The sequence below is a fragment of the Peromyscus californicus genome, unplaced genomic scaffold, assembly GCF_007827085.1.
Source record: "Peromyscus californicus insignis strain IS unplaced genomic scaffold, ASM782708v3 Scaffold_22__1_contigs__length_63687245, whole genome shotgun sequence".
NCBI lineage: Eukaryota > Metazoa > Chordata > Mammalia > Rodentia > Cricetidae > Peromyscus > Peromyscus californicus.
In genome coordinates, this window is record NW_026294525.1 from 20,278,363 (window position 1) to 20,303,270 (window position 24,908).

Below are 24,908 nucleotides of genomic sequence, written 5' to 3' on the forward strand. Positions count from 1 at the left end.
CGTCCCTCTCACCCCCACAAATCATCTTGATACCTGTATGTGATACCAGGAGCACTGGGATGGTATCACCAGTCTGGCCTTCTCTGTATGGACAGACACATGAGGCCCAGAAGGATGCAAGTGACTGTGCAAAGGTCACACGGTCACTGATAACAGATAAACAGGTCTTGAAATCATTGAGGGCACCACTGGGAAGGCCTGGAAATAGGAGTAATTCTTAACTGTCACAAAGACAAAATCCCTTTTAATATGCATAATTGCTTCTATTTTCTCACTTTAAATTTTATTTCTATAGCTTCATTTCAGTTTGATAAATACATAATAGGTGAGTTATTTTTATTTTTGACATCTTGAGAGGCAGTGTACTCTCAACGAGAGGGTGACATATTTTTCCCTCGACCCTTGGCCTCCACTGGGCTCTACTGAAGCCCCAAGGTGTATAAGAATCATTTGGGAGTGATTAGAATAGAGGATGGTGTAGCTAGAGTTTTCCTGCTTGGCCCACGGTCAGGGTACATCTCTCTCACCTGCCAGTCCCACAGCCTCTCAGACCCGACCAAGTAAACACAGAGACTTACATTGATTACAAACTGTATGGCTGTGGCAGGCTTCTTGCTAACTGTGCTCATATCTTAAATTAATCCATTTCTATAAATCTATACCTTGCCATGTAGCTCGTGGCTTACCGGCATCTTCACATGCTGTTTGTCATCGTGGCGGCTGGCAGTGTATCTCTGACTCAGCCTTCCACTTCCTAGCTTTATTCTCCTCCTTGTCCTGCCTATACTTCCTGCCTAGCCAATGGCCAATCAGTGTTTTATTTATTGACCAACAGCAACACATTTGCCATACAGAACATCCCACAGCAGGATGGTGAGCACTAGCTCACTGGCTCAGAGACTAATTTCATTGAGAATCTTGCAGAATCATGACAACAGAACCTTCAGGAGAGTGTAGCATATAGCCTAGACTGCAAACGCTACCCCGGAATCTCATTTAGTTTTTGTAAGCTGAAATGACCACATGCATTAACAGCTTGACTTTAAAATACCATATGGCATGAAATAAAACTGCACTCAACTGTGCATGGGTTATAGTAATAAATATTATGACCACATTCCAAGTAGGAATGGAGCTTTATTATCACAGATGAACTGTCCTGAGGGCTGTAATATTTAAATCAATTCTGTTTCAGGGTGATTTTTGGATTGACAGGCATTGCTGCCATGCTCAGCTGACCACGGCTTGGGGATTCTGATGGGTCGCTATGCATCTTTGTGGTCAGCTACAAAGTCCGTTTTCTACCTTTCTGTCACTGTCTTATTGGGAGTAACTGAAAGGGGAAGGAACGATTGTTTCAGAGGATTAGATTTTGCTACCATTCTCCCCCTACCTACAAATATATAATTATTTATAACAGAAGACTTTAGAAAAGCAATTGTATAGTAGAAGAATTTAGGATAGAAATAGACCATCTAGGAGAACAATCGGCAGAATACAAATTACTAGGGACTCCAGACAGTGTAATTACTACTATTAAATTTGAAATTTAAGTTTTCTGGCACTGAGGGCAAAAGGGGAAACATGTTGGGTTATATTATTTCATACTCTGGGTAAAACCAGCTTTCACATTTGTCTGCAGAGAAAATTGTTATTTTGAGCAAAACTCAACCAATAATTTAACACATATGTTCTTGGGATAATACAGTTGAAAATGTCTTTACTACAGCTTTACAAAAGTCGTAGAAGTGCTGTGGGATTGACTTGAAAGAGTCATCAGCTGATGATTCGTTTCCTTATTTCTTCATTGCCTTTGCTTTTAAGGCGAATAAAATGCTTGCAATGTTAATCACTGGTGATATGGTGATAACCATGACATTTCTTATTCTTGGGGAGTTTGCAATACAAAAGAGGAAAAGTAGTAATTCAGAGTTGAGGGGCAGGAGCCTGAACCAAAGGTGTGCAATTATTTGTACCTCCTTTTAACAAAAGAATAAACGAGATGCTGTGGGATATCAGAAGGAACACTGATGGGGGTGTGAGATAGAATCAGTTAAATCAGACACATGAGTACTGCAAATGCAATCCAAGAAGAGTAGTAGAGGGGGTGGGAGAAAGAGGGGTATGGCACCTCAGCAGAATTACTGTCCTAAACTGCATGGAAAGCTCACATGGTAGCATGGAATCAGAGAAATCCATAAGAGTTAGATTTGAGAAGATTGGCTCAAACAATTGTGATGTGATGTCATATGAGAGCAATGAGTAGTCACCTCAAGTATTTTTGGCTGGGAACGTGCATGGTTTGTGTTTTAGAAAGAACACCCCAATACAGTGGGGAAGGAAGGTAGGCCAGGAGGTCACCTGTAAGGCCAAGGGGTGAGTCTCTTTTCAAATGGTGAGGATCTGAAGGAAAGCCATGACACTGAGTATCAGCTGAGACTTCAACTACAGAGGAGAATGACCTGTGGATCTCGTTCAGTGATTTGCAGGGAGAGAAATTGGAATGAACCAAATGAAGTTTTCTTGCTTAGGTGTCTGTGTGGCAGGCACAGTTCATGGAGTCAGGAGAAACAGAGGCAACTGTAGATAGCGAGCAAGCCCATGTAAGTTGGTGAAAATGAGTTCAGATAATGCTGAAGGTTATCCAGTGGGGAATTTTCAGGGTTGAAATCTGAACTGAGGGCCATAGATTTTGAATTTATCAGAATATAGACAGCAGCGAAAACAAGCTAGTGAGATATCTAGGTAACAAGAAACTGATGAAAAATCAGAGTTTGGAACCCGGAGAAAATTTCACTCTTAGAAGGTATGTAGAGAACAGAGGAGATAGAAGTGTGGTTAAGAAAAATAAGCAAGGAATTCAGATTAATGAAAGTGACCAGTGGGACGTGTGTTAATACATAGTGATGGCATTTGGGACAGAGGATGTTAGCATAAAGTTTTCTCTGTGACATCGTATCTGTGACAGGTGGGACTTGGTAGACATTGGGTCTCTTTTGAGTTTTCTTTTGAGATTCATATGATAGTTTACATTGTTTTAAGGATAGGTGATTTACATATTACATATGTTCTCCAGCTTTGACGAGATCTTCACACATTTGAACTCAGTAGTAAATGTAGAATAAATCTACCTCTCATATAAAACAGAGATGACAGTTGTCCTGGGCCATGAAACATGGAAGAAATTGTAGTTTACAAAATTTTGAGGCTGATAGTTTTCATCTATGAATCACTTCACTATAGAGAAATGAAGTGCTCAGTGGAATGAGTGATTTGAAAGGAAACTATCCTCAAGGCCTTGCTAGGGTGAGTTTAATAGAAAAGGGAACACCTTATCAGTAGAAGGTAAATTATAGGACCACAGTGACTTTGCCACTGTTAATCTTCCCTTTCTGTCATTACATATGGTCATTCTGGAGGTTCCAAGGTCACTTTTGCTGGCATCCATCTTGAATGCAGTCATGTCCTCTCTGCACACTAACTATATTCCAAGCCATCCCATCCCAAGGTTGATCCTTTCCTCTAATATAGACTGTACTACCTACTTCACCAATTTTCCACCAGTAGCCAGACAAATCTAAGTCCAAGTCACTCTTCTACTTAAAAGTCCTCCATTGAGTCTTCACTGCCTTCTATTACTATGTAGATTTCCTGAATGCCAATGAACTACCATTTTGTGCTTCCGGCCTGTCTGATCTGCTGCCATGCACTCTATGTGTCTAGATTTTTCAGTTCTCTCTAAGTGTACCTTGTCCTTTACCCGAAGGGCCTTGATTGTTGTGTTTCTTTCCTATGTCAGTTCTGATGTCAGTCTTTCTAATGAGTCCTTCCTGTGTATTCTGTGGTCTGACTTTAAGAAAACTGCCCTCGGGCTGGAGAGATAGCTCAGAGGTTAAGAGCACTGACTGCTCTTCCAGAGGTCCTGAGTTCAATTCCCAGCAACCACATGGTGGCTCACAACCATCTGTAATGAGATCCGGTGCCCTCCTGTGACCTGCAGGCATACATGCAGACAGAACACTGTATACATAATAAATAAATAATTAAAAAAAAAAAAAAGAAAACTGACCTCAGTGAAGAGTGAGGTGAAGTACAAAAGTATAGCCCCTGAGTGTTAGTTGAGGGTTAGGCTTATCAGTTCTTAACAGTATTCAGTCCAACAGTTTGGGCTTCTTAATGCTGTAAGCATTTTCCCCTTAGATTTGACTTGTGTGCTATCCCAACACATTGTAGTTGCAAAGAAGACAACTGTTTTATTTCTTTAAACTCAACCACAGAGAGCACCGAATACCAGCCCTATGAGACTGATGTTTCACTTTTTTGGATGGTGAGAGGTCTGCAGCATTGATTTGTTTTGAGGGCTGTGAAAGAATACTTGGTAACCCCCTCTTCCTGGCTGCCAGGATGTTACCTTCTGTGTCATCACACTCTTAGTGTCTCTGTGTTGATGCTTCCTTCTTATGATAACACCAGTCATATTGCATTAGAGTTCCCACGAGTTTCCTCAGTTTAACTTCATTGCTTCTGTGGAGAACCTACCTCCAATAAGGTTACAATTTCAGAAACTGAGTCAAGAATTCAGCCTAGAGAAAAGTATTGGTCTAGTTCCATTATGCTGCTGTGACAAAAGACTCTGACCAAAAGCAATTTGAGGAGGACAGGGATTATGTGGCTTACGCTTTCAGATCATAGTCCATCATTAAGGAAAGTTAGGGCGGGAACTTGAAGTAGAACCTATAGAGTAGTCGTAACCTCCCCAAATGCTGTCTCTTTAATACAGTTCCTCATGTTGTGGTGACCCCCCCCAACCATAAAATTATTTTTGTTGCTGCTTCCTAAGTGTAGTTTTGCTACTGTTATGAATTGTAATGTAAATGTCAGCTATGCAGGATATCTGATGTGCGACCCCTGGGGAAGATTGAGTACCACTGCCAGGGAGGAACCAGGCTACCTGACCTACTTTCTTTTCACATGTTCATGCTCAGTGAGCTTTTTCACATAGCCCAGGTCCACATGCTGAATGGTGATTTCCACAGTGGGCTGGGACCTGCATATCAGTCATATACAAGACAATCTCTTACAGACATGGCTGCAGGACAATCTGATCTTTGCAATCTCTCAGTTGATACTCTTTTAGATGATTTTTTGCTGTACCAGGTTGACAGCTGAAACCAGTTAGTACAAGTATCTGTCCATAATAGGGCTCCATAATTGATTTAATTATATGGTACTTAGTAACATAGAAAAATGAAAGAACAATAGGAGAAATTATTTATCTCATATATTATCTGTATTAGTTACTTTTCTCTTGCTGTGATAAAACACCATGACCAAGGCAACTTAAAAAAATAAAAAAAAGAATATTTTGGCTGTTTGTCCAGAGAGTTAGGGTCCATATTGGAAGGGATAGCTTGGCAGCAGGCAGCTAGTATGTTGGCGGGATCAGGAAGCAGAGCAAACTGGAAGTATGTGGAGCGTTTTACTTTTAAAGTGCACCTCCAGGAACATACGTCCTCCAGTGAGGCTCTGCCTCCTAAAGTTCCCCAAACAATGTCACCAGTTGGGGAGCCAAGTGCTCAAACGTCTGAAACTATAGATGATATTTCTTCTTTGAACCAACACAACCTATAAGCTATGTAACGCCTCTAAACTAAACAAGAAACTAGCTGTGCTTCCCCACATCAACATGTGCTGTATTTATACTGTTGTCTGTGAACTGTAGCAGGACTTTTCTTTGGGCCACTAGCTCATAAATAATGACACAGAGGCTTATTAATTATGAAAACCTTAGCTTTGGCTTGTTTTCAACTAGTTCTTACAACTTAAATTAACCCATTTATATTAATCTATGTTCTGCCATGTGGTTTATTCATCTTCATACTGCCCATTCGGCTTCCTCTGTGTGTGGCTGGTGACTCTGCCTTTTTTCTTCCGAGAGTTCTCTCTTTGTCCAGAAGTCCCGCCTATACCTCCTGTCTAGCTGTTGGCTGTTGAACTTTTTATTTTACCAATCACAGCAATGCATCTTCACACAGTGTATAAATATCCCACAACAGTGACCCATAGCAAACTCTAACAGAGCTGTGATTTAGCTAGGAAACTAATTAGTACCACTCTCCAGACTGGAAATTATCTTCAAGAGTTAACTGGCATGTATTGCAAGCAACCTTTTAGGGCAGAAATTTGACACTGCTAGAGGACAAACTTCAGCAATGGAGACTGTATATGTTTATCAATCCAGGAGTATATTAGAGGCAGATTTTAATATTCCTCTTGTTTTTATATTAATTAGGTAAACATGATGGAACTGATAGAATTTTCTTCTTTGCTCTTTATTAGCCAGGTCACATTTTAATTTCATATTGAGTTGGCCATAAAATGTTACATAAGCTAAACACAACACAATTATCCAGCTTAGGCAGTTTTCTGTACACACACACACACACACACACACACACACACACACACACACACACACTATTGTTTTCTCTTTCTCAGGTTTTCACCTGGGTTTTGGGTTTTGAACAGGATTTCAGCAAAATCTGTTTTTTGTTCTTGGAATATACTTTGCTGCTTTGTTTATCAAGAAGTAATTCCAGCTCCATAGTTAGGTTTTTTTGTTTGTTTGTTTTATTTTGTTGTTGTGATAGCCAAACAAAAGCCTATTCCATCATTTCTCTTCTATCACTAATCATTTTATTATCTATGGACAGAAATTATGCTAATTTCCCCTCTTAGGAGATGGATATTCTGCTGTCTCCAAAGGCTATTATTAGTGGATGACTCCTCCAACTGCTGTGTCTGTATAATAGACTTGTTGCTTCCATGCCAGCTTCTCCTGTTGGTCCCTCGGAGTGGATTTTTGCAGAGTGCTTGGACGCTCGTTCTGTCTGATGTCCTCGTTATTGCCTGTGAGGTCTGCTTTGACTGACAGCTGATGCACAGTGAGCAGCCCTTATTCTTACGCCTCAGTAGCTCTTGTGCCACAGGTTCCAACCTGGCAGGTGAAGCCAACAGCAGTGTCAACGATATGACTGCCTAGCATCCCAAAGTCATGTTCATTCAAATGAATTACAGTGATTTTGTTTTGCAATAAGAAAGCAAGATTGCAGAGTATTAGCCACTCGTTTTCCATGGTCTTCAGTTAAGTTTTAATATTATTAGGTTGGGTTTTTATTGACCTGCAGGTTGGTTGAATCACAAAAGAACCAGTACTAGTCCTAGTTGGTAATTTTTTTTCTACAATTTTCTCTTCTTATAAAAAAGTTTATTCTTTGAATGTTATTTATATATATATATGAATGTTATTTATATATATAAAATATTCATATATATATGAATGTTATATATATATATGAATGTTATATATATATATATATATATATATATATATGATGTATCTTAATTATATCTTACTCCTCTCTAGCTTCCCCTAGGACTTCTCACCTTATCTTCTCAATTTCATGTCCTTTTATAAAATTTATTTACTTATTCCATTGAGTTCTGTTAGTGCTGCCCACATGTGCACATTCACGGGGTCATCCACTGGGGAATGGGAAACCTTCTAGTGGCCACAGTCCTGAAAAAAGTGACCCTCTTGTCCCAACAGACATCAACTGTCAAGTCATCTACGGGTAGGATCTCAGGAGCCCCTCCCTGCTCCATGCTGGAAAATTTAACTGGTTTGATCTTGTGTAGATTAGTGCAGGCGCCTCCAGCTGCCATGAGTTCATGTGCGCAGGAGTCCCATCATGTGCAGAAGACAGGGTTTCACGTCATGTCTCCCCTCAACATTCAATCCTTCTGTCAAATGTTTAGTGTTAGTTGTGTATATATGTCTCTGTGTGGATTTATGCATATGAGTTCAGTGCTTACAGAATTCAGAAGAGCACATTGAATCCACTGGAGATGCAGTTACAGGCTGTTGTGAGTGACCTGATGTAGGTACTGGGTGCCGAACTTGCTTCTTCTGGCAGAACAGTACAACCTCTTAACCACTGAGCCACCTCTCCTGCCTCAACAAGTTCTGTTGTCATAAATATTTTTTTTAGGTTTATTTATTTTATTTTATATGTATTAATGTTTTACTTGCACATGTATATGTGTTTCATGTGTGTACCTGGTGCTCAGGGAGGCCACAGAAGGGTATCATGTCCCCTGGAACTGGAGTTATGCATGGTTGTAAGCCATCATGTAGGTGCTGGGAAATGAAGCTGGGTTTCAATTTTGCAAGAACAACAGTTGTTCTAAACCACCAAGCCACCTCTCCAGCCCCCAGCATTCCATTCTTGATGCATATAACTTTATTAACTATTTCTCAAGTCTCACAAGCAGGCTTATTTTGGACATTTTTGAGAACAGTGTACCTTAAAATATGAGTACACCTCCTCTTCTGAAGTACTATGTCATGAATAGTTTCCAGTTTCTCATTCTGTGTATGAATCTTTTGGAGAAGGGTGAGGACTTGAATTTAGGAGTGTAGGTGTTGAGCTGAGTAGTCCCTCTTATTTTATTTGCAAATATTTATTCTCTTTAAAAGGAACTAAATCAGGCTTGGCTTTGAAGAGGAGCTGGTGCAATTGGTTTTGTGTGCTGTTCAAGTTCTGCTGCAAGGAGCTGAGCAGAGAGCATGGGCGAGCTGGGAAGCCAGGACATGAATGCAGTGACATATGCTGACGTACATGTCAACTTCACTCAGGAAGAGTGGGCTTTGCTGGATCCTTCCCAGAAGAAGCTATACAAAGATGTGATGCTGGAGACCTACAGGAACCTCACTGCTATAGGCTACAGTTGGGAACATCATAATACTGAAAAATGTTTTCAGAGTTCTAGAAGATGTGGTAGGCATGAAAGAAATCATACTGGAGAGAAACTCTCTGAAAATACTGAATGTGTTAAGACCTTAGCATATCACAGTTATCTACAAATACATGAAAGTGCCTATACTGAAGATGAATGCAATCCATGTGATAAAGCCTTTGCATATTACAGTCATCTCCAAAGTCATAAAAGAACACATACTGAAGAGAAAACTTACAAATTTAATCACTGTGGTAAAATCTTTGCCCATCAGAACAATCTTCAAAGAACATATACTGGAGAGAAACCTTATGAATGTAGTCAGTGTGGTAAAGCCTTTGAATGTCAAAATAATCTCCAAAAACATAAAAGAACTCATACTGCAGAGAAACTCTATGAATGTAGTCATTGCAATAAATCTTTTGTATGTCAAAAGAATCTCCAAATACATAGAAGAACACATACTGGAGAGAAACCCTACAAATGCAACGAATGTAATAAAGGCTTTTCAGAACACAGTAAACTCCAAATACATAAAAGGACACATACTGGAGAGAAACCATACAAATGTAATCAATGTGATAAATCCTTTTCACAATATGGTCATCTTCAAAATCATAAAAGAACCCATACTGGAGAGAAACCCTATGAATGTAATCAGGATGGTAAAGGCATTGCAAATCCCAGTGGTCTTCAAAGACATAAAAGAGAACACACTGGAGAGAAGCCTTATGAATGTAATCAATGTGGTAAAGCCTTTGCACATCGCAGTGGTCTCCAAATACATAGAAGAACACATACTGGAGAGAAACCCTACAAATGTAATCAATGTAATAAAGGCTTTTCAGTACACAGTAAACTTCAAATACATAAAAGAACACACACTGGAGAGAAACCCTACAAATGTAATCAATGTGATAAAGCCTTTTCACAACGTGTTCATCTTCGAAATCATAAAAGAACCCATACTGGAGAGAAACCCTATAAATGTAATCTGTGTGGTAAAGCCTTTGCCTATCACAATGGTCTTCAAAGACATAAAAGAAGACACACTGGAGAGAAACCTTATGAATGTAGTCAGTGTGGTAAAGCCTTTGTATGTCAAAGTGGTCTCCACGTACATAAAAAAACACATTCCGGAGAGAAACCCTACAAATGTAGTCAATGTGATAAAGGCTTTTCAGAACACAGTAAACTTCAAATACATAAAAGAACACACACTGGAGAGAAACCTTATGAATGTAGTCAGTGTGGTAAAGCCTTTGGATGTCACCGTATTCTTCAAGTGCATATGAGAACTCATACTGGAGAGAAACCTTATGAATGTATTCAATGTGGTAAAGCCTTTGCACATCAGAATAGCCTCCGAATACATAAAAGAACACATACTGGAGAGAAACCCTATAAATGTAATCAATGCGATAAAGCCTTTGCTTGTCGACGTAGTCTCCAAATACATAAAAGTACACATACTGGAGAGAAACCTTATGAATGTAGTCATTGTGGTAAAGCCTTTGGACAGCGTAGTCATCTTCGAATACATAAAAGAACACACACTGGAGAGAAACCCTACAAATGTAATCAATGTGATAAAGCCTTTATATGTCCTAGTAACCTTCGATCTCATACCAGAATACATACTGGAGAGAAACCCTATGAATGTAATCAGTGTGGTAAAGCCTTTGCACATCAATATACTCTCCAAGTACATAGAAGAACACATACTGGAGAGAAACCCTATGAATGTAATCAATGTGGTAAAGCCTTTACATGTCATAGTCATCTTCGAATTCATAAAAGAACACATACTGCAGAGAAAACCCTATGAATGTAATCTGTGTGGCAAAGCCTTAGCATGTATCACTAGTCTTCAAAATCACAAGAAAAATCATACTGCATAGAAACCCAATAAATAAATGTCAGTATGGCAAAGTTTTGCAAGTCATGGTAGTCTTTATACAAGAGTAAAACTTTCAGTGTATAATTAGGCTGTTAAAGCCTATGCATATCACATTAATCTCTCTGAGAATCTAAAAAAAACACATACCAAAGAGAATCTGACTATAAAGGATTTGGTAAAATCTTTAACCAACATTTATATTCAGTTACACAAGATTATTGATTCTGGAGAAAAAAATCTGGCAATTGTCAACAATCTGTTCAAGTATTATGATGTCACTATTTTGTTGGTACCTGCAAACTCTCATAGACAAAAGACCTATTAATTTAAATTATAAATTAACCCTTTCAGATTTCATACTTCTCTTCATTCACAGGAAATAAACCCATGAGCAAGACTTTTTGGATATGTATTAGTACATTTTCTGTTGCCGTAGCAAAACGTAATATCTGAGTCAGCTCATGAAAAAATTTAATTTGGCCCTTGGTTCTAGAGAGATACAGGATCACTATGAAAGTGGTATGGCAACAATTGTCAGACATGGCTGGCTGCTAAAACAAGAAGCTAAGATCTTACATTCTCAACTGGCACCATGAAGCAGAGAGTAGGAGCTGGAAATGATGTATAGATGGAAACTCCCAGGCCTACCCCCAGTGACATATTTCTTCAGCAGAGCAACATTTCCTAAATCTTCCTAATACCATGAGCTGAGAAGGACTGATTTCTCTGACTTCAAGACTACCTACTGGCATTCGGTTACATTCTATTACATGAACCACTCCATGATGGAGAAAAATTTTGTTAGCCTTTAAAAGTTTCAATACCTGTGTTACAAGAATGAATGCTTAGAAGAGAAAAACACAAGAAAAAGTTTTGTTTAAAGTTTTCAATTATGTGATGTCAATGTGTCTTTGTGTGCACTCTAGTTCCCAAGAAGGTTAGACCCTGGGAGCTTCATGTAGCATGAATTACAGGAAGTTTTCAAAAACCTGAGTTTGGTCCTGGTAATGAACTTGTCTTAATTGCTCAGACATGTTTCTAGCCCTTTAAATATTTTAAAGCCTTTTTATATCATCTTGATGTCAGGAAATAGGGAAGAACTCATGCAAGAGGAGAAACCTTTTCATATAAATGATTTTGTAAAGAACTTAGACATCAGAGTTGTCTTCAAGTTTAAGAAAAAAACCTTAATTCATCAAAGCCTTGAAGACAGCAAATTACATACCACGTTCAGTCAAGACTGATGGTGGAGATCACTGTGTTGTGGTTTCTGTTTTGCAACATTTGAGGTACCTATTAAAGTGGGACAAATCTGTTTAGTCCTTTTATGGTCCTTATATTTCTCCTGTGGTTTTTGTTCATCTTTGATTGTGCTTTCACTTAGAGAGAGATATTTTTCTGCTGTAATGTATAGAATGTGATGCCCATCATCTAAGTAGTCCATTGTTTATTTAAATATCAGGCCATGTGTGATCATATTTTTCAAGTAAAGGTGTCTATGAAAGGGTGGTGGGTTTTTGTTTTTCATTTTTTCACAAATTCCCTTAAGATGTTGTTTGTTATCCATCCTAAGTTGTAATTAGTCTGCGATATATTTGAACTCATCATGATCCTTCTAAGTAGAAGCCCAAGGGCAGATGATATACCCCCAACATTTGCTGTTTTGTCAACATAGTTTGAAAATGTTAATGTTAAAATGTTTAACAGAAGAGAAACTTGTAAGAAATATTAAGTACCTTATGTGTGTATCCAAAACACATTTTCATCTCTTTGGAAGAGATATAAGGAGGTAGGATAATCAGCAATCAACTGTATATTTCACAGTATAACTTGATGTACTATGGATATGTATATATTATTTGAAGTTCAATACATCTTCATGTCCCCCTCAGTGATGCATTTGGCCCTTTAACTGGAAGTACTGCCTTCTAAGGGAATTATCCAGAGATGCCAGAATATCTAATGTCAATGAAACTTATGTTTTTTTTTGTTGTTGTTGTTCTTGTTTTTTTATCTAATATTAACCTTTGGCCTAATTTTTTCTTTGGCTTTCTGTATTGTTTAAAAAATTATTTTAAGAGCAGATGACAGAATAATACCCTAGTGCCCTTTTTAGAACATTGCTGTCCTATATATTGATTCTGGTAGCGGTTTTGTTTTGTTTTTCCCAGTGCTGAAGTCAGTTTACCTTTTGCACACCTTTCTGAACTGTTTTTCAGTTTTTATGCCAATTGCAAAACCTTTTAGGAAAATCAGTCAGCCACTTTATTTTTGCATGTATAGACTAGGTAAATATTAAATGCCCCTCACTCAAAGAGAACAGAATTTAAGAGAACTCTTGAGTAACGTTTGAAATTCAATTTTTCTGTCATCAATACCCATTTTGACATTTTTACCAGTCAACTTAAATTAAAGAGGTTATGTTACTCGATTATATAAATGAGTTTCCTGCTTCCCTTTACCACAGCATGGGATGACTTAGTGTGCTCAGTTCAGCTCTAGAGTACATATATGGAAGCCCCATACTACCATTCCACAAGCATTCTGCAGGATCCTGGTGGTGGGGTCTCCAAAGAGTAGTAGAAGCTTGGATGTGTCTCTAGATGGAGCTAGATCCTATTCCCATTCCTTAGCAGAGGGAAGAGATAGTAACAAGGTGCTGTGAAGTTTGAACACTTGTGTGAAAGTTAAGTCCTCAGGACCATTGTCCTGCCCATGACATGTCTAGACGTGTGTGAGTGCCATGCATGTGGGCTTTCTCTTAGTCTACTGTGCCCAGTGGACTGTCTCAGAATTCGTTGAGGTTAAGAAATCACATGCCCATCTTTCCAGTACCATGGTTCTTTTTACTTTATTACCTTCATTTTCAACCTTTAATATATAAATAAGGATTTCCATAAGGCTACAAGCCTTTTAGATAAGAATCTAACTATTAAAAAAAAAAGTTACCTTCCCTATCTGCTAAGGAGGGCTTAGAAAGATGACTAAGTCCTTTGAGATATTTCTATCTCAAGGATGAGAAATATCCACAGTTGACGTGAGTTGATTGTTTTCATGTTCACATCAATAACAGCAAGAGTTGCCGAAAGAGGGAACGCAAAAATGAGCAGACAGAAGAAAGGACAAAGGAATGAAAAGCCAACAGAATTCATGGTAAAAAATAAGTGACTGCTCTATACCTGCAGCATTCAAGTGAAGAAAACAGAAAAATGAAAATGAATTTTGGTCAGTATGATAGTCATTTGTCAGTATTATTGATCAATATGTATTAATATTATAACTTGACATAAACTGTACTCATGGTTCTTGTGTATCAGTGAGTCCCTTATTCAAATACACTAGTACTTAACTGTACTTATTTGGTATAGAATTTCTGTGATTTAGTTAGTTTTATACGTATCCCCAAAATGAGCATATCAGAAGCTTAGAGATGGTAAATGATTTGGCCTAAAGTCATGTGACTGTTGCTAAGTACTAATACTGACATTTGAACTTGGTCTGTCTTGCTATATGTAACACCATTACCCCTATAGCTAAAAACATGAGAGTGCTTTTCCGGTATCTAATATGGAGCTCCTATTTCACTCTAGATCTTTCTTATATTTATGCATATGAATATTTAAAGATTCTTTTCTTTTAATTTTATATATAGTGTTTTACTTGAGTATTTCTTCTGTGCCCCTTATGTATGCAATGCCCACAGAAGCCTGCAGAGAGTGTCAGAAGCCCTGGAGCTGGAGTTAGAGACAGTCATTAGCTTCCTTGTGGGTGTTGGGAACTGCACATGGGTCCAAGAGCTGTAAGTTGTCTTAACTGAGCCATCTCTCCAGCCCCACATGTGTGTATTTTAAAATACAGCGTGAGCACACAGAACAGCATGTACTCTGAGCCCCACATCCCTGGTGAGATATTGTGAGCTTACACCTATTCCATGTTGCTTTCCTCTCTTCAAAGGGGAAGGAGTTCAGTGGCATTTTTATTTTTATAAGGCAGGGTTTTTATTTTTGTCCATGTTTGTGTTATTAACATTTGGTCTTGATGGTGGGTCCTGCCTCTGCACTGTAGATGCTCGGAAACACTACTGGTATTAAGCTTCCAGGTGCACATGGCCACCATCTGCCAAAGTTTACTGACCCAGTACACGACCACTGCTCTGGTGCATTTATCTCATTTTTTAAAAAGCAGTAACAAATTGGGAGTTGCATATCAAGATAAGAACCTCAATGATCAGAGAAGTGGTGATAAGCGATCAATGTCTTCCTATCTCCTTCCTCCATCCAAAGGGACTGAAATCCTCTCTTAGCGCCTCCCCCACCCCCCACTACTTCTGGACTCTATCTGCCCTCAGTCCTCCAAAACCTCTACGGTTAATTTTGGTTAGTTAGTGGCTAGCTTTGCCCTCTGATTTGAAACAAACTTTATTGTCAGAATGTAATCAGACTATCACACAACACTGCTTTAAAGTCTATGTGAAGGGACCTTACTGCAAATGCAACCCCGCTGCCCAGTTTCTGTCTTTCATGTTAGAGATTTCAAGCCACTAAGGACTTAGCTCTTGTCTTACCAAAACCAGACAGGTGCTTTGCTGAGGTAACAAGTCCCAACTGGATCCACATAGCAATCTCTTTGCTCTCTAGGTCAGGTGTTCTCATGACTGCAGCTTGGAATTCTGGGTAGCTTCAGTGTTCCAGAAGCACATTCACATGCATATTCAATCACTGCAGCAGGGGAGGAGAACACAGGGAATCATGCATGCAGTTTTAAATGTACCCAGTGGGAAGCGGCACTTGTCACTTAAGCTCATTTATTAACATAAGCGAGTTGAGTGGGACATGTCTAAAGTTAGATTGGTCCTCCATCTTTGAAGGTAATCCCAAGAGATGCTGGTGAATATGAGTAATGTGCACCACAAAACTTAGTTAATTCCTGTATGATGTGATTCTGGAATTTGAAATACAGTATCTATTCCTTCATTCTGGAGAGAATGTATATGTGTAGAATAAGCTTATATGTGAATTAGATTATATAAATGTTGAATTATGATACATTCATTATGCTTGCTGGTTTGTGAAGTATTTACATTTTTGGTAGCATTTACATGTAAGATACAAGATTTTTTGATTAATGGCTATGATAAGCTTCATTTCTTTTTTTGTTCTTTCCATGTCTTTTGATAAGTTTTCATAATCTTTTTGGGTTAAATATACTTTTCATTGTCCTAGAGATTGTAAAAAAAAATTCTTATTTTTTACACCAGAATCATTTTCTTTCTGTTACTTTTCTTCTTGTCTGTTGCAAGTACAAATTTTTTTTTCCTTCACCTACATATCTTAATCTGAATGATTTAAGGACTTCACATATTTTGTTTCATCGAGTCTCTAGAGAAGCATTTCTCAGGATTTAAAATTTGAATAAGCAACATCACCCAGGAAATTGTTGGGTATTGGAAGTTCTCAACTTAGAGCTACAGAGTGAGAAAATTAGCTTGGGGCTCAGCCTTGAGCAATTTTAGACGTAGAATCATACTTGACAAAATAATGGCAATATTCTTTCTGTCTGTCTGTTTTTCTCTCTCCTGATAGCTGATATTTTTTAAAGAAAACTGATACTGCCCTCTCCCTTTAAGTTACCTGTCTTAGTCAGTGTTCTATTGCCGTGAAGAGACACCATGGAAAAACATTTAATTGTGCTGGCTTACTGTTACTGCTTTATTTAAAATGTTTATTTTAAACATAAAAAATTGAATATAAGATACACACCCGAGGTGGGTTACATGCTGTTGCAGAAAAACCCCAGCACCACTGCTTCTTGGCTCGTAAAAGCCCACCCCCTCTCTTGGCCATGTTCATCCCCAATGTAAACCCTGACCCTTGGACTAAAGCACTCTAATTGGCTAGAGGACTGATGACAGGATTCCCATGGCATTTCCCCCTTTTTGTGTAATTAAGTGGGAAAGGTTCTAACTCTAACATAGTAAAATTGTATATAATAAAAATTATTATCCATTATTGTCCAAATAGAAAGGAAAGGTAGTAACCTTAAAAAAGATGAAACTACATCCAGCAAGAATAATTATCAAGTAAAAAATACATTCTCAATGTCTAGTCCATAAGTAATTGGCAAATTCATAAAGTTTATTCCATTAACATTAAACATCCTTCTGAAGAGTTCAAAATTTTGTACCTAATATACCTTTTGCCAAGATTGGGGAAAACTGTAACTGTCTAGTCTTCAGCCCAATCAAAGACCTGAGAAGGAAATGACATTACCTGAGTAAACAGGAAGTGCAAATAAGCAACTTCAAAAATTATGAGAAATGATAGGAATAACTGGCTGCCTCAACAGTCACCAAAACTTTCTCTGCAACGTTGAGGCTTCCCTTTTTGGCCTGCAGGCCTAGAATATCTGATAGACTCTTTTAGAAGCAGGACATTTTGGAGTACTGTCCCATCCTGTCTTGGCAAATTTCAGCAGTCGACTTTCTTTGTGTCCTGCTTGTCCAGCTTGGACAGCATACTGTCATCGGTCAAGGCAAGGGCAGTTTCTTTTCCTAATGGCTAGCTTATGCCACAAAGAAAGCAAACTCTATATGGAGTTTCTTCGATGTCCATCATCTTTTTAAAGTAGTTCAATGTTACCAGGAGCAGTCATGTCTGAAGTTGAGAATAGTATAAGTTATGAAAATGTTTCATACTCTGTAGGTTTGAAGATTACCTATCTATCTGAAATGTATCTCTGTATATCTAGAAAACCTAACTAACATCACTATAAGGCCGTTAGATATGGGTGACTATTAACCTGTATTTCTTTATTATCCTAAATAGTTTTTAAGGACTAAAACTTCACATTGTGTAATTAGACGAGCTGTATAGGTAATACCTTAAACAAAAATAGAAGGAAAGGAACAGTGTAAGGACGATAACCTTAAACTTGTATCAATATACAAAAATCCATACCAGTGTAAAATATTTAAGACTAGTTGTTGCTTTTTTAAAAAAGTAGATTCAGCATCGCCTGGCGGTGGTGGCGCACGCCTTTAATCCCAGCACTCGGGAGGCAGAGGCAGGCGGATCTTTGAGTTTGAGGCCAGCCTGGGCTACCAAGTGAGATCCAGGACAGGCGCAAAACTACACAGAGAAACCCTGTCTCGAAAAACCAAAAAAAAAAGTAGATTCAATAATCTTCCTTTTTATCCTATCATATCTATCCCCCTTTCTTGTTGACCATATCCAATAACAACTTGTAACCAACCCCTCACCCACACATACACGATGACAAATATCCATAACCCAGTGAAAGACCAAAAACTATCCATCCTGCTTGGAGTTGTGGGTGTCATGTTCTTAAAATTGCTTCCTGTAGTCTAGGTGGGGAGGGGGTGATTGCATCTCTAGGGGACCTGAAAAAACAGAAACAATGGTCAAATCCTGGCAGAACATCATTTGAGAGTAGTGCATGGGGGTGGATTATCTCAGCTAGCCACCTTGGAATTGTCCTGATCAGTTTGTAGTCCAAAGATGATCTTTGGATAATGTTTATCAGATTAGTGGCATTATCACAGTCCAGGTAGAATCATCTTTGTGGGGCCCCATTATCCTTTTGGAGATTTCAGACATTGTTAGGAATGTTTATCATTCACTGTAGAAAACTTAAAGATACTAAATGCTATATGCTGTAAATCTCAGGGAGGGTAAAGGACCATGATATTTTTTTTTTTTTTTTTTTTTTTTTTTTTTTTTTTTTGGTTTTTCGAGACAGGGTTTCTCTGTGTAGCTTTGCGCCTTTCCTGGAACTCACTTGGTAGCCCAGGCTGGCCTGGAACTCACAGAGATCCGCCTGGCTCTGCCTCCCGAGTGCTGGGATTAAAGGCGTGCGCCACCACCGCCCGGCAGGACCATGATATATTAAATATATCTTGGATATCCAGGCATAATTCCTAAATATCTGTTTGAACTCAAGCCTGAAATCATGTATAGGAAGCTACATGAAACCTAAGGTTAGAATTAGTACTTTGTAATATCATTAATATAAAAACAAATTTCAAATTTTGAGATAGTACTTCAAAAACGTTTTAAGGATTTAAAATAAATTAGAGGGCTATGTTATTAGTGACAATATAATGGTCCCTAGATTTTGGTTTTCTTTTGTTCCATACCAGGTGGCTATTTTGATATGAGACAGAAACTTTGAATTTTCTTTTAACAAACATGGTTGGATTTAGAGAAGGAGCGAGCCAGACTCTAACTCCAAAGCCAGCTCTGGTTTTTAATTGAGTCAAGACTACATAAAGACCACCTGTTTAACATGTCTGTAGAGACCAGCAAAAATCGACATTTTGAAAGGTGTATGAAATTTTACCCTGTCGGGAGTGTTCTATACCATTAGGCAAGATTACTCCTTTTCTTGGTAATTTTTTCTGGAAGTGTCTTATCTTTTTTCGATGATTCATTTGTTCAAAGGTCTTTAGATTCCTCAATTAGATGTTTTCATTTTTCTGGAAAGACAATAACAAAACCCTGCCATGACCGTCATTTGGTGAGTTCTCCCTTTCATCAGGTTGAATTACCACATTGATTATCACCTCTCCTAATCAAGAGGTCTCTTCTGTTCAAATTGAATCAATTTTGATGACATCCATGACTTTTCTACTGTGAAAACAAAAGCAAACCTTTTCCGCAATGTAACACATATCCTGGTGTCCATTCTGAAGTCAGCACATCTTTAAAGTATATCAGCCGATTTAGTTCAGTTTTTTTCTATTATCCATCCAATGTCTTTCTGCAGCTGTTGTTCCCTTTTCATTAGCATTTAGAAAATTTAAAGTCAATAAAGCATTGTTCAATCTATGTTTAAGGGTTATTATTACCCTTTTTTGTTTATTAAGCATTTCTTTTAAAGTGCAATTAGATCTGCCTATAACAGCTTGTCCTGTAGGATTGTGTGGTATACCTGTAATATGTTTTATGTTGTAACATGCAAAAAGCTGTTTAGTTTTACTAGAGACATATGCTGGAGCATTGTAAGTCTTGTATAGGTATTCCCATGATGGCCATAACTTCTAATAGATGTATAATTACAGAATCTGCCCTTTCAGAACTCAAAGCAGTTGCCCATTGAAATTCTGGATACTTACATATGGCATGGTGTACATATTTTAATTTTCCATACTCAGCAAAATGAAACATCCATTTGCCAAATTTCATTTCTTTGAATACCCTTTGGGTTAATTCCTTAAGGTAGTGGAGTTTGGTTATACAAAGAACAAGTAGGACATTTCCTTGGCTTGTTGCCAAGTGATAGTTTGTTTTTCAAACCCTTGCTATTAACATGATGTTTCTTATGAATTTCTGAGGCTTCTAGTACATATCCTACTAATAGCTGGTCAATTTCATCATTCCCTTGTGATAGAGGACCTGATAGACCTGTATGTGATCTGATATGTGTTATTATATATATATATATATATATATATATATATATATATATATATATATATATATAGGATGATTCCTATTCCTGATTATTTTCTGTAATTGTATAAATAACAAAGTTAATTCTGAATCATCAGGAATAAGTTCAGTGGTTTAGAGATGTAAAAGAACTCTGTCTGCGTATTGAGAGTCAGTAACTATATTAAGAGGTTCTGAAAAATCTAATAATACCATGAGAATAGTATGTAATTCTGACTTTTGAACAGAATTATAAGGGCTTTGATCCACTTTACTTAAATTTTCTGATATATAGCTGCTTTTCCTGATTTATTTGCATCAGTATAGAATGTAGGTGCTCCAGATATTGATGTTCCCTGCACAATGTGAGAAAAGACCCAATTAGTTCTTTTTATAAATTGAAGTCTCTTACTTTTGGGGTATCACTTGCCAGTCTCTCCTAAAAAACTACTCTAAGCTCTTTGCCAATGTTCATTTTCTGTCCACAATGAGGAAATTTCCTCACTCGTAAAAGGTACTACGATTTCTGTTGAGTCCATTCCTGCTAATTGATGAAGTCTTAATTTTCCTTTCAAGATCAATTCAGAAACTTAAAAAAAATAGTATTGTCTCTTATATCCTTAAAAAAATTCAACTTTTCCTCATCAGATTAAAAGATTACTTGTACTTCATTAATACATGTTGTATGCAGATACTGAGATCTCAAGTTAGAGCAGTAGTAATTGTTGATCCCATTCATTCTTTTAGAATTCTACCAAATATCTGGCTGGGTAGCTGCCCTCGCCAACTAGAACATGTGACCATCAAACTGAAGCATGAATTAGGAATTACAGCTGTCATGAATTTCCAGACCGAGTGGGATATCATCCAGAATTCTTCAGGCTGTAACCGCTACCCTGAACCCATGACTCCAGACACCATGATGAAGCTGTACAAGGAAGAAGGCTTGGCCTACATCTGGATGCCCACACCAGACATGAGCACTGAGGGTGAGGGTCAGAAGAAGCAGTCTAGTTCTTTGCTGGACTTGTTTCAGAGACATGCTTATTGTCTATCTTTTAGTCATCTATAATTGAATGTGTTAAATATTAATTATAAAAATGGAATTAATTCAAGGGTTTGGAGTTAATATGTCTTTAGACACTTTGACAGGATTCTGTTTAACATGGATTCTTTAATTTTTTTATACTATGTATACTAAATATATACTTTATAATATATACATGTACTATAATATATATTTATTGTGTATCTACTGTGTGTGTGGCATTATGCTGGTGTCAGGGAACAAGGAGTGTATAGTCCCTGAGGGATGGCAAGTGTTAATGGAATGAACAAAAATAGGAGTTTGAAAGCATAATGGGTTAAAGAATCACACCTATTCTGCAGAGCTTGAGTAGATGATCTAGAAGTCCTTTTGAGGAAGTGGTGTTTGAGGTCATATCAAGGCAGTAACTGGTGAAAGGACAAGCTGGGAGAGAATGCAAGAAGGAACGATTTCAAGACTCTGCCTGAGGTGTGCGAAGAGGATGTGGCATGTTATGGACTGAGAGACCAGTGTGGCTGAGGAACTGAGGATGTGGAAGTACCACCAGGATTTGGGCTATAGTAAGAAGGTCAAACTGCTAGAGAGTAGCTACAGCAGGGGGAAGGATGAGAAACTGGAAAATGCCAAGGTTCTTCTTGCTTTAGTGTTTTCTTCAAAAGTCTACTTTCATGGCAGCGCGGACAGCTTGGAGCTGTGTCTGGCCCTCCAGTGAGGTGGGTGCCGTAAGATGGGTGATAATGTGAGAGACGAGGTGTGGGTGCTATGGGGAGGATGGTAGAGAGTCGTCACTGAAGGATCGAGCACCAGAGAGCAGTCTTTATGAATGGGTTACCATGGTTGGTTGCTGCTTGGGAAGCGGAGACAAATAAGTCACAGTTGTGACATAAGTAGATGCAGTAAGGCAATCTCAAAACAAATTACAGTGCAGGGGGGAGTGGACAATGAATAATATGATGTGCCCCGGGGGTTATGGCTTCCTTCTGAGGAGGGCAGGTAGGCAGGCTACATGAATTTTATGGCATTTGAAGCGGGCCTGGCTTGGACAGAGATAGCGCAGTGTGGGTCATAGACAAAGGCACAGAAGCTTGGAGTTCTAGCAGAGCCATATATACATATGATAGACAGTTGCTGAGTTAGGGGTAACTTTTTAGGTAAGAGAACCACATCCTGATGACAGTATTAACAGTGTGTCAGCAGAGGGCAGCAGAGAGCTGTAGAGAGTGCATCGGTTTGGGGAGGGAAGTGATTTGCTCTTCTGGGTGCCTCGCTAAGAAGCCAGAAAACATTTCTTCCCTCAGCTTTCTCTGTACCAGGTATGCTATGGCTCCAGCCCACTCATGATTGACATCCTTTAACTCACCAAGTTCTCAGAAGGTTCTAGGTAGACATTGTAGTCACCTCCGTTTTGCAGAGGGAGAGACAGGTACAAAAGGTTGTGTGTAGTGGGACCAGGTCTTCAGACTGGAAAGAGTCATGTCACAACCAGGTTTTGAGAGTGGCGGTCTGACTCACAACACTGCTCCCCAAGCCAGCCTGTGAAGCAGCAACGATGTGTTTCTTCGTACAACTCAGCCAGACTATACAGATGGACATGATTTCAATGCCTTGTGTTCATGATTAGCTAGAGTTATGCAGAGCTGAGAATTGAGGGTCATAGCTTATCTTCCCAACAACCAGTGGTCTGTAAAGAAGAACACCTTGAGGACCATAGGGAACCTGTGTCACTGGCCACCTTTGGCCCTTCAAAGATGTCAGCTGATCTTCCTGACCAGACAGTATCCCCTCTGTAGATTTGAACTATACCATCATTAAAGAGAGATATAATTTATGTTCCCTGAGGTGGGGAGAGATATTGGCACTTTTGTTATTTCTTTTAGTCTTCTGATCATATGAATCTTGGCTTAGTTTAAGAGCCCTGCCTTTTCTCAAGACTAACACCCAAACCAAATAGAATTCGCATCAGCTGAAAACTGGCTGGGTTTGCTCTGCACAGATGGGCTCTCTGGTTTTAAAACAGACACAGATTTGTTAGGACCCTTGTAGCCCACACAGAGACTTTGATTTGGCCTTTGTGGTTCTAATTTCACAGCATTGTTGCCCATCAGGGTAAATATGAGGGCAACGGGCAGGGAGCCATTGAGCTATTAATTCTAATTGCTGCTCACCCCTCTGCATCCCATGCTCTGCTAAATGAAGGGTCTGCTGACAAATAGGCAGTTTGTTCAGTAGTTTGGAGTCTATCCACTAGGACCCATTGGAGTTGTATTCGAAGAATTTTGGGGGTGTCACTGGTCACCAGGTTACTGCATCTAAGGCCAGCTCCCATGTAGAGCTAGCACAGCAACAGGGTGAGAGCAAGAAGCACCCTCTGGCACCCCCACCTGCAGCAGGACAAACTGACACTGAATAGAGTCTTCCTTTACTTCAGTTGAACCTGGAGAAGTGATCAAAGAGTTAACTCTTCCTGAGTGCCAGGGTGACGGTCTACCAACAGATTAGTCTATGGAGCTCACAGTTATAGACCAATGCACATACAGATTAATCCACTGGGATATTTTTAGAACTCCAGGGGGAGGGATGGGATCCGTCTGGAAGCATTCTGAGCTGCTGTGCACTGCCGTCAGGTTAAGTCTGCAAAGGAGAGTGTGCTAGACTCAATTGTCGCAGACCTGCTACAATCAATCGTCCTGCCCATACTCTCTGTTGTACATTTTGTCGTAAAAGGCTCAGACATCATCCTCTTCATTTCTTCTTTTGTAAAATGTGGTTTGTCTCTTTCACCTGGGAAATGAAAAATCTCTGAATTCCAGTACTTACCTTGGTGAAATAAACTGCATTTGCTCATTAGAACTCCCTTCTCAGGGGAAGTCAGACTCAGGGTTATCTCTGTTCCAGGAACAGCCTCTTCCCTTCCCAGTGAGCTCTAAGATTCCGGCTGTTGTTTAGTTACCACAGCCTCGGTCAGTCACTCTCTCATTCAGCAGGCTGAATTCATCTCTTTCTTTTTGCAGAGATACTGACCATGGGACCAGAAGCTGGGCAAGCTGGAGCTTTCTAGGCATTGAGTAGCTTGGAATATGGGCAGGTTAATTCCTGTATTAGATAGACACCCAAGGGTGGGAATCTCTACTAACTAGATTATAGTAGACTGTAGGATTAGTCACAAGTTTTTTTTTAAAATAGTTTATTAATTCATAAAATTAATTTTTTGAGAATTAGAATTTCATTAAACGGAAGTTTCATAAAACATATCTTGATCAGACTCACCCTGACTCCTCCCTGTAATTCCTCCCAGATGCACCTGCATGCACACCTTCAGCTTCTTCTACCCTTCCCACATTGTATTCTCTTTTGTTTATTTTGTGAATAACTCAAGGGGTCTGTTTTGTGCTGACCATATGGTGCAGGGCCATCCTCTGCAGCCTGGTCAACCTACAGGAGACATGCTTGTGAAGAAAACTGACTCTGCCTAGAAGCTGTCCTGGGCCCATAGCTCCTCAGTTAGGGGTGGGAGTTCTTTAAGTTTCTAGTGAAGGGTGTTACAGAGAAGATGGACTCTCATCTATACTATAGCTCAAAGGTGCAAAACAAGTCTGTCTAAGTAAAATAACAATGTGTACAGTTATATATTGCCCCTCCCCCCCAACCCCCACCCCCAGGGTAAGAAAGGAAAGATGTGCATGCATGGTGTGGATTTCTTTCTTGGTCAACC

The 24,908-nt window shown here is 38.9% G+C and overlaps 2 protein-coding genes across 6 annotated transcripts in view; both read left to right on the forward strand.

The window, feature by feature from the left end:
- LOC128118426 (zinc finger protein 431-like) overlaps positions 1-21,008 on the forward strand; it is a 91,905-nt gene extending 70,897 nt beyond the window's left edge. For 2 of the 3 annotated variants that reach the window (XM_052751037.1, XM_052751036.1), the window contains 3 exons: positions 8,540-11,988; positions 13,773-13,924; positions 20,896-21,005. In XM_052751037.1, coding sequence (XP_052606997.1) covers positions 8,630-10,627 — 1,998 coding nt within the window. In that variant the 5' untranslated portion in view covers positions 8,540-8,629 and the 3' untranslated portion in view covers positions 10,628-11,988; positions 13,773-13,924; positions 20,896-21,005. Of the gene's footprint in view, positions 1-8,539; positions 11,989-13,772; positions 13,925-20,895 lie in introns of all 3 variants that reach the window. The other variant, XM_052751038.1, reaches the window with a different exon arrangement.
- The window catches only part of Epm2a (EPM2A glucan phosphatase, laforin), a 115,689-nt gene that overhangs the window by 71,187 nt on the left and 19,594 nt on the right, over positions 1-24,908 (forward strand). For 2 of the 3 annotated variants that reach the window (XM_052751039.1, XM_052751040.1), the window contains one exon: positions 20,896-21,137. The exons of the other annotated variant lie outside the window; for it this stretch is intronic. In XM_052751039.1, coding sequence (XP_052606999.1) covers positions 20,896-21,137 — 242 coding nt within the window. The remainder of the gene's footprint in view (positions 1-20,895; positions 21,138-24,908) is intronic. 3 annotated transcript variants of the gene reach the window in all.